The sequence below is a fragment of the Phyllostomus hastatus genome, unplaced genomic scaffold, assembly GCF_019186645.2.
Source record: "Phyllostomus hastatus isolate PE091 unplaced genomic scaffold, TTU_PhHast_1.1 phas_contig_148, whole genome shotgun sequence".
Taxonomy (NCBI): Eukaryota; Metazoa; Chordata; class Mammalia; order Chiroptera; family Phyllostomidae; genus Phyllostomus; species Phyllostomus hastatus.
Window position 1 is genome coordinate 14,886,428 of NW_025333607.1, and position 9,673 is coordinate 14,896,100.

General features: G+C 58.8%; 1 protein-coding gene across 1 annotated transcript; it reads right to left on the reverse strand.

Moving 5' to 3' along the window:
* Positions 1–2,524: 2,524 nt before the first annotated feature.
* On the reverse strand, positions 2,525–8,259 carry HLX (H2.0 like homeobox). Its single transcript, XM_045861354.1, has 4 exons — positions 7,206–8,259; positions 6,297–6,476; positions 5,296–5,480; positions 2,525–3,384 (listed from the first exon to the last, which is right to left on the reverse strand). The coding sequence occupies exons 1-4, from the start codon at positions 7,795–7,797 to the stop codon at positions 2,887–2,889; spliced, it is 1,455 nt and encodes a 484-aa protein (XP_045717310.1). The 5' UTR covers positions 7,798–8,259; the 3' UTR covers positions 2,525–2,886.
* Positions 8,260–9,673: the final 1,414 nt, after the last annotated feature.

Consider the following 9,673-nt stretch of genomic DNA (forward strand, 5'->3'; position numbering starts at 1 on the left):
GCACCCGAGGCCCCCAAGCCCCAGCCCTTTGCGATTCAGCGGGCCTGGCATCCGCCGCCCCTGGGCACCCAGCCTTCTCTGACGTGCCGGAGAGATCCGGTTCTTAGCTCTGGAATATCTAGCTTTCCCGTCTGCTCCCACTAGCATCGAGCGCCGTCGGGAAGATTTCATCAGTCAGGGGCAGGGGCGGCCTGCGCCGAAACGCCGCTTCCCTCCCCGCCACCCTGTGACTGCTCGTCTTCCAACTGAACTCGAAACTTCTCTGGGCCCTGCGATACTCGGTCCCGAAGAAAATGCGGGAGAACTGCGCTGCCCAGGGTAAAGCCCGCTTGGGTTTCACTGGGAAAGGGTTCAGGAACGAAAGTGGGGGGTGGTGGAGGAAGGGGTGCCTCCTAGGAACTGTCCAGGAGCACCCTGACCCCCACCCCCAGGAACCCACACCCCCCAGCTCACCTCACCCTCTGGTCTGGCTGATCCTGGCTGAGATAAGGTCCAATTTTACCTGAAATCACATCATTACAGTCCAGTCCCCGGGGCCATGACTGCCTTCACTTCTGAAAACTGGGCCCAGGAGGAGAAATGCGGTGAGGGTGGGGGGTTTTAGGGGGCAGGGGTCACGCACAAGGTTGGGGTAGCTGGGGCACCGACTTCTCCCATGCCCCTCCCCTGCCCGGCTCCTGCACCAGGTGCATGTGTGGCCCGTCCTTCTCCGTGCGGCCAGAACCGGATCCCAGTGCCTGTAATTCCATGTTCCTGGGAAGTGCTGGTTCCAGAATCTCAACATTTGGGGAGCTGATTTTTGGGGTGATAAAGGCAAAATTGGGGCACGGAGAGAATCCAGTAGCTCGTGCGGCAGAGCTTGTAGATTCAAGGAGTGCAGTGACCTCCCCCCCACCCCACCAGCCCCACTCCCCAGCCCAGGGTGGGCACTCGGGGCAGGTGGGGAGGCTGCCCACCCCTCCTCCGTGGCACATTTAGGGGTAACAGCTGGCTCACGTTCCCCTTTAACTCTCAGCCCCTCCTGGGGCCTCCACCTTTCTTTTCCCTTTCCTCCCTCGGACCACCCTGGTCTTCCCTCTCCCCTCCTCACTGTGTACATTCAGCTTGATGGGTTGTGTGCGGGGGGCGGGGGGGGCGGGGGTAGGAAGTGGTCAGCCTCGCATCCCTGCGCTGTGCCCTGGGACTTGCCCAGGTGTATGATGCACCGGACCAGAGAAGAATAAATCTGGGGCGTCTGCTCTGCTCTTGGGTCCATAAATCTGCAAGGAACATTTTTTTTTTTAATGTGCTCAAGCTAATAGGTCAAAGTGGAGAAGAAGCTAAGCCAGGCCAGGGAGACTTCCCACTCTGGCCAGGGGGCGAGGGTGGTCGGTCCTGGGCTCCCCGGCGTGTCGGGTGCAGCACTGCTCTCCATGAGAACCAGCTCCCCCAGTGGACGGTCAGCCTATCAGATGCCTCCCGCCCTTCTCACAGCTCTGCGCCAAACAGGCCCGGGCGATCGAGTCTGTAAGCAACGTCTGTTTGTTTTAAAATCTCCCAAAAGAATGTTTTTACAAACTCCAGCCATGGTGTAGTTTCGAGGGAAAGTGAACCAGGGAAGGACCGGTCTTGCAGAGAGCTTTGACTCTTCAAGCTTTCAAAAAATGTTTTCGACCGGCCCGTTCCAGTGGCAGCATGGAGGTGAAATGGGTTTGCTACATTCCAGCTGCAGTGGGATGGGGCAACTCCTTCCCAAATCGTGGCAGTGTTGGGGGTGTGGGAGAAGAGCTTAATCAACCCGGTGCCTGCAGTAGCCCAGTTCTGAAGGAAGATGGGGGTGTGTGGATTAGGGTGCAGGTGCAGTTTCACAGCCCCATCGCTAGCCAAATGGACGCCAGGACGGTCCAAGTTCTGCTCTGCAGCCCGGCCTCAGTATGACCTTGAACAAGGCGCCTCCCTGCCTTGCAATTGCATGGGCTTCTTTAAAGCCGTCCCAGGCCCAGCCTTCCAGCCCTAACCACGGTGGCCTGCTCGTCCTTTCCTCCAGGACACTACAGACCAGACGTGCGGGAGGGGCCGCTTGCACTGGAATTGCCTCACGGCTCCAGGCCCGGCATGGAGCGGCCACCCTGGGAGTGTAGGCCGTGGCCTCATTAACCCTTCTGGGCACTGCCGTCTTCTCCATCCCAACTCTGCATCTGCAGAGAGCCTGCAAGCCCCCTCATGCGGGCCTGACTCTCCACGGGGAAGCCCTCTGCCCCTAACAGGGGCAGATTTTCTGGCCAACTCCGCTCTCAGACCACACTCAGGGTCACCTAGCACAAGTGCACTGGCGACTGGTGGGCTGCAGGCAAAGATAGCCCTGAACTGGTGGGACAGTTCAGCCCCAACACCGATCTCTGCAACGAGGTGGCTCTGAGGCCCCAGCACTTACCCCAAAACCTCCAGTCCCCACCTCCAGCTGCTGCGACCCGAAGCGGCCAGGGGCCGAAGTCCAGCACCGAGACCCCTGGCCACAGGGCCCCATCCAGCCAACCAGCCTTTCTTTACAAACCGTAGTAAACATTTTATTTACAAGTTTGTGGCATCCTAAGTGCAGCATGTCCTTGCGACCCCTAGAGCGGGAAGGAACTGGGGAGTCACTCGTCACAGTGTGAGCTGCTTGTATCCAGGAGGAGTGTCCGGCCAGCTGGGGCACTGAGTCTCCCCAAGCCACTCAAGTGTGGGCTGTACCAGGCGGCCAGCGAGGGGCGAGATGCGAACGTGGGGACGGAGGCTCCACCGCTGCGTCTCTGGCCGTGTCCGGGCCGCCACTATAAAGTAGGCACGAGATCCAGCTACGACGCTGGAAGGCTACGCGTCTGCACGTCTGCACGCAGCACCCAGTCCCCTCCGCCCTCCGCCAGTCTATAGGCCTCCCAGCGGTGGCTGAGCGGGCTCGGGGCTTTTGGGAGCGCTGCTGAGGGTGGGCTGGGGTGCAGGGAGCAGCTCCAGGGCCACGCCGCTGCCGCCGAGGCTGCCTGCGCTGGTACTGCTGCCTCCATGGCCGCTGAAGCTGAAACTGCCGCCGCCGCTGCCTCCGCCGCTGCCACCACTCCCACCACTGCTGGCGGAGAGGACTGCACCGGCGACCGAGGTCTTGATGACCGTGGTTTGGTGTGGAGACCGCTCGGCCCCTTCAGTCCGCTCGGTGTCGCTGGGGGCCATATCCAGAGACTCAGAGTCGCTGCTGTCGCTCTCCGCCTCCCCCTCGGAGCGGCTAGGGCTCTGCTCCTCCTGCTCACCGTCTGCAGCCGGGGCTCCGCCTGCCGGCTTCTCGTCCGCCTCCTTGTCTTTGTCCTTCTGGGCCTGGGCCTCCTTGGAGTGCCGCCACTTCATCCTCCGGTTCTGGAACCACACCTTCACCTGTGCAGCCAGGGGACAAGAAGGGACACCGAGATGAGGCCCAGGCTCACTGCAGTGCACGCGGGCGTGCCCCGGGAGAAGGCGGGAAAGCAGCGGTAACTGTCCCCAGACCCTCTAGGACGGGGCCAGGCACGGTGCTAGGCGCAGGGGCCCAGAGGCTGCCCGGGGAAACAAGGAGAGCGCCAGGGAGCCCCGCCTGACAGACGCACTAGGCCTGTTGCTCAGCCTGACAGACGCACTAGGCCTGTTTCTCAAAGCGTAGCTCTCCGGACCTCCAGCTTGGAAGGGCCAGAGCACTTGTTGGAAAGCAGATTCCTGCACCTCGCCTGCAAACTGCGAACGCGGGGGATCTCTACTCTTAAACGGATGCTTCCTTAACCTCACTTGAGTCAGGACCCTCCCAAGAATCTGACCGACGCCTCACCCCCAAAAACACGCACACATTCCCAAGATTTTGCACACAGTTTCAAGGGCTTGGGGAACCCATGTTAAGAATTCCTGCTAAACCGCCCGTCCCCCTCCAAGGCCACGATCCCAGGCAAGTCCCTACAAAAGCAGCTCATTTCAGGGAGGAACCAGGGGAAGCACAGAGGGGAAAGGGGTTCAAAGAGTGGGTCCCAGTGGAGCTGGGGCGCCGGACCTTCAGTGCAAGGCAGCTCCTTGGCATGCATGCTCTCAGAAGCGGATCAGGATAAACTAATCCTACTATGGGCCCAGAAAACACTGGAATTAAACCTGTGCACAGTGGAGGGTGGAAGCAGAGACAGGACGAGGGATCTATATAAATATATACCATCCCCTGGGGGACTCAATGCGTTCACACAAGTTCCAGCTTCCCTTTTAAAAATAACATCCACAGCTGGTGGAAAACGGCTGGGCTCTTCCAGCGTGTGTGCTGGGGAGGGGAGTTATGCGATGGAGGACAGAGAGACACAGAGATTGGGGGGGGGGCTGCAGCTAAGGGGGCCCCTTTAAAAGCGCCTGCCTTTGGTTTCTGTGCTGCTGGGGACGTTCAGCACCCAGAGAGCGAGGGCCACTGGGGTGGGGCGTGGTAGAAAGGGGACTCTTCTGGTCTCAAAACTCAAAAAGGAAAAAGAAAAAAAAAAAGAACAGTCCAGTTCTTGAATTTGAGATTTGAGAAAAGAAAAAAAAAAAACGAATTCAGACATGGAAGGCAGGCATGACAGGTTTGCTATTTTCTTGAAAAGTATTCCAGGATGCAGAAGCCGGAACCTGCTGCAATGCTCTTCGGCATTCTAAGAAATCGTTTTCCTTTCTCTCCCTCGCTCCCCACACCCCACCTGAGATTTTTTTTTTGTTTTCTCCAGAGCTTATGCCGTTAGAAAATCAGACTGTGGCCGCTCCAAGCGGACTCGTTGCCCTCCCGGGGCTAAGTGATTCCGTTTGAAATGATGTTTTCACTTCCTCACAACCCGGGGATTTCACAATCCAGCAGCAGCAGCAGCAGCAGCAGGAGGAGGAGGAGGAGGGGAGGGAGGATGGGAGGGAGGATGGGAGGGGAAAAAAAGCCAATAACAATCTCTTGACTTGGGGTTTTTATCTCTTGTGAGACAAACTGCTTCCTACAGCGAATTGCACTCGAGTCGAGTACATAATTATTACCTCCCACGGCCTATTTGCTTTCTCAGCGGGTCTTTTGCCTGTTGGCCAAAATAAACAGACACTGCTTGTTGACACACATCTTTGGGGATGGGCTTCGCCTTCCTTCCGTCCTTCTCCTCCACCCTCCTCTCTCCCGCCTTAAGTTGGGAAGACCACGAAGTCTGCCGAAATTCAAGGCCTTGTGTTTCCACCGCAGGCGAGTGGGTCAGGGCGGAGGGTTTCTTGGGACTGAGGGGCGCAGGCTGCCCGCGGAGGAGCTGTGCGTCGGCGGCGCGGAAGCCGGCTTACCTGTGCGTCGGTGAGGCCCAGCATCGCCGCCAGCTGCTTCCGATCCGGCTTGGTCACGTACTTCTGAATCTCAAACCTTTTCTCCAGGCCTTTCCTCTGCAGGTTGGAGAAGACCGCCCGCGACCAAGAGCGCTTCCTCTTGTACGTCTGGGGCATAGTGTCCTTCGTGAGCACAGCATAGGGGCCTGGCGAGGAGTAGGGGGTGGGGGGGTAAGCGGTGTAGTGAGGGCAAGAGAGAGACCCCTGTGCGCAGCCTGCCGCCTGGCGCTCCCAGGCGGCTCAAAACCGGTTTGCTTAACGGTCAGCCCCACGGGGCATTCACAAAGCCCTCCTCCAAGGACGAATGTTACAGCTTTTGAGCAGGGGATGAAACAGCCTAAAGCGATTGTGTGGCGAGTCGAGAAGCCCTGCGGCTAGTCCATTAACTCCAAAGGAAAAAACGTAAACCTGGTGCTTGGCTATCAGGCTTGCTAAGAGCAGGCGAAAATGTCCCCTTGGGCCTAAAGGATCTAGAGATGCCAGCCTGGATTCCTCCCCTCCCTCTCCCTCTCCCTCTCCCTCTCCCTCTCTCTCTCCCTCTCTCTCTCTCTCTCTCTCTCTCTCTCTCTCTCTCTCTCTCTCTCTCTCTCGCCCATGCGAGCAGCGCAGATACAATCTCTTGACTCAAAGGCTTTGAGGTCATTTCAAAATGTGTGTACAATAATAAGCAACACCTCCTGCGGCCGCACTGTCAAAGCACCCTCTCCCGAGGGAAGACTAGGAGAAGCCCCCCCATTCTATCCCACTCAGCCACGGCACCCACACACGTTCTTGGCTCCCCGGGTCCCCACGCCTTTCCTCCGGGAGCCGGCCAGAGAGGGAGCCAGCTCGCGGAGACATCTTTCGGTTTGCCTCTCCCGACCTGGGTGGCCTCCCGCACGAACTCCCGCACCGCTACACCCCTGCCGCCACGTGAGGCATCGGCCGCGAGTTTTCTGCCCGCGGACCCGCCCGCTCCGTACCTGGAAACGTGTCTTGAAACTGATGCTGAACCGAATTTCTCGGGTTCGAGTTTAAGGGACTGAGGATGGCAGAAGCCTCGTTGATAGGATCTAAAGACGCGAAGAGCTGGCCGGCGGAGGGCTGCAGGCTGGGGAGGTGCAGCCCCGCGGGCCGCCCGCCCGTGAGCAGGGACGTGAGATCTGGGGACAAAGCAAAAAAAAAAAAAGAGAATTGGTTACACTTCAGAGCAAACCCACACTCTTTGGGCTGAGTTGTTCCTCCCCTCCCCCGCGCCCTCCATTTGGTTTTCCTGGAGCAAAGTCAAGAGACCCCTGTCTCCACCCCAAACCCCTCTCTCCCGGTCGCCGCCAAGGGGCGATACACAACATATCCCACGGCCACGTCCAGGCTGTGACGGCAGGGAGGGGCTCTGCCTAAAACCGAGTCCCTTTCAGGTGCCTTTTAAGAATTCCACAGACCTCGACCCTCCCACGGGAGGAGCCCCACGCTGCCCTCTCCTCTTGGGAGTTGAGAGTTCACTTGTGTCTCCACATTCCTTAGGTTCGGATAAATGAGCGGAAAGCGTTCCCCAAAAGGGTTTTCCCTGACAAATAACATAGTTCTCTCTCCAGATATGTGACTAAAGATAAGCAGGTGATAGTCATTTTAGCAAACGTTTACACCACCCATTGTCATGAGTATCGATTCTGTGAAGTGCGGTTTTAAAGCATTCCTGGGTTGTTGTTGTTGTTGTTGTTTAAACATGGATCAGGTCAGTTTCAAACCTAGTGTTTCATAATCGTCTCACAATTGATTTTCTTCTCCCTCCTTTTATCGCCAGTTTGTCCTTAATTGTAAAAACACTCAAACGTAACCCGAACTGCCCCAGGGCCCCGCCAGAGGCCTGCGGTCTCTCGCCCAAGACCTACCTCTCAGGGTGTTGCCTTCCTTGACTTTTGGGTCAAATTCTGCAGACAAAATACGGTCAATTCCAAATTTGAGGTCCTTGCTGGAGGGGGCTGGGGCCGAGCCGCTATGGTGGGGGTTCGGGACCACCCGTGTTCCGGAGACCGGGGGCTGCAAGGCGCCGGCCCGCGGTGGAGGCGGAGGCTGCTGCTGTTGCGGTGGTTGCTGCTGCTGCGGCTGCTGTGGGTGATGGTGGTGGTAGGCGGCCGAGAGCGGAGACAGCCGCTGCGGGAAGCCAGCCGGGACTTCGGAGGGCGCCACCACCGGGGTGGGTCGAAGCGGGGACCTGGCAGCAGCTTGGAAAGAGGCGTGCGGGTGAGCGGAGCCCAAGTGCGCGGTGAGGGCGGCGGCCGAGGCCCCCGCCAGGCCCTCCGGGGCCGCCCCCGGTTCCCCCACGCCGGCGTGCAGGATGTCTGCGATGCAGAAAGAGGGTTTCTTGACCGAAGCAGGGTCTAGGGGGAAGGAGCAGCCGCCAGGGCCGGCCGAAGAGCAGTAAGCGGCCGACCAGAGGCTGAAGTTGGAGGCGTAGAAGGGAGCCAGCCCGGCGGCGAACATCCTGGCCTCCTGGCCGGGTGCGCCTAGCGGCCGCCGCGGCCTAGCCCGGCCGGGCCGGGTGGATGGGTGGGTAGGGGCGCGGGTAGCGGCGCGCTGAGTCCGGGAGGAGGCGGCCGCCCAGCCGAGGATGATCCTCTTTCGCTTCTCCGTCCGCTCTGAAAAGAGGCCAGGGAGCCCTAGCGCCCGCGAGGAAGGAGGCGAGGGCCGGGTCCCCGCCGATCACAGCTCGCCCGGACCTCACTTTGAAGGCGGCGCGGGGACCGCGTTCCCCGCGGGCTGGAGGCGAGCGAGGGCGCTGGAGCGGCTCTCGGGCCGGCCGCGGCGGCTCCGCTCACGCTCGGGAAGCCGGAGAGACAGGGGCCGCGCAGCGAAAGAAAAACCCAAACAGCTAAGCCCTAAGAGCTAAATTTAAAACAACAACAATAATAATCCGTTAGTTAAAAAAAAAAAAAGGAATAAGAGAAAAAAAAAAACTCCTCTCTAAAAACTCCCAAAGTTTTGGCAGGAGCTTTCGAGTCAGACTCAGGGTAGGGCCTCGATCTGAGCTCTCATTGGCCACCCCTGAGGCCAATGGGAGCGGGGAGTGGAGGGGAATTGGCAGAGAGGGGCGTGGCTCTCCTCCCGGCCACGCCCCGGCCACGCCAAAGTGTTTGCCGCTGCCGCGTGGGCCGAGCGGGGTCCAGAGCGTCCCTCCCGGTGGTGCCAGGGAATTCTGCAGCGTCGAACCGGCACCGGGAGTGGACAGTTGGTCACAGAAGTCCTGGAGCACTCTCCTGGGGAAAGGGACGATGCCGCGTAATTTTGGCGGGTACAAAGCCCGCCTCCCAGAACGCGCTGGAGGCCTCCCAAGTGTCTCTCTCTTTACATCCCTCGGGCCCGATTTTTCTTCGAATAGGACCTTTATCCCGAAAATCGGATAATCGGGATAAAGCCTCCGCAGGGCTCCGTCTTTCGCACCCCTCGCTGCCCAGCCCCGAGCTCGCGCGCACGCGCGCGCGCGAAGGCTGCGGCCCTGGGCCCCCACCCGATTTAGCACGGCGTCCTCTTTGCGGCCTCTGGGGTCCTCGGGGAAGAGAGGAGGAGCAGCGGTCGCAAATCAGCCTTATTTTGAGCTGTCACACGGTGACAACTCCAACGAGTAACTTTTCAAACAAAGTAAGATGGATGGCTGCAAACGTCTGCCTCGGACGCAGCCAGACTTTCCCTCCAGCCCCGAGACAACAAAACAGACCTGCGACCGAAACCCTGGAGGGCGGCACGCGCGCGCGCGTTGCCTCCGCGGCGGCGGCACCTTGTAGGAAGCGGCACCCTCCCTCCCCTGCCACATCCCCGGGTCACGTGGGCTCCGTTGTTTTGCAAGTGCCCACACGAGCAGATTTCCTTGGGGTTAAATATTACTCTCAACTCATCGACTGCTTCCCTAGGAACCCGTGGGGCCTGGTCTCCGCAGAAGCTGCAGGGGCCGCCAGCGTGATCCTTTCGCACTTTGGGTTTTTGGGGCGCAGGGTGGGTGCAGTGGGGGGGGGGGGTTTCTGCAACATCAACATCTCTATTTTAAGAATTCGTTCTCTTTTAAATTATAGTAAGAATGGATTTCCCCACCCCTCTCCCAAACAAACCACAGGCCACCCAGATGGGCCCTTCTTGCACATTTTCAGGAAGAAAATAAAATAATAACAATAATGAAACCACAAAATCTTTTGTTTTCGATTGTCCTAATAAGCATCTCTGAACAGAGCAGCTGTGCTCCCGTGGCATTCCCCTCCCCCCCCAAAAAAAATCTCTCCATATAGTTGCAATAAACTCTGGCATTTTTAATTTCACTTCAGCACTAACGCTTCTTACCCAAACACCCAGGAAGGCAACTGAATTCGCC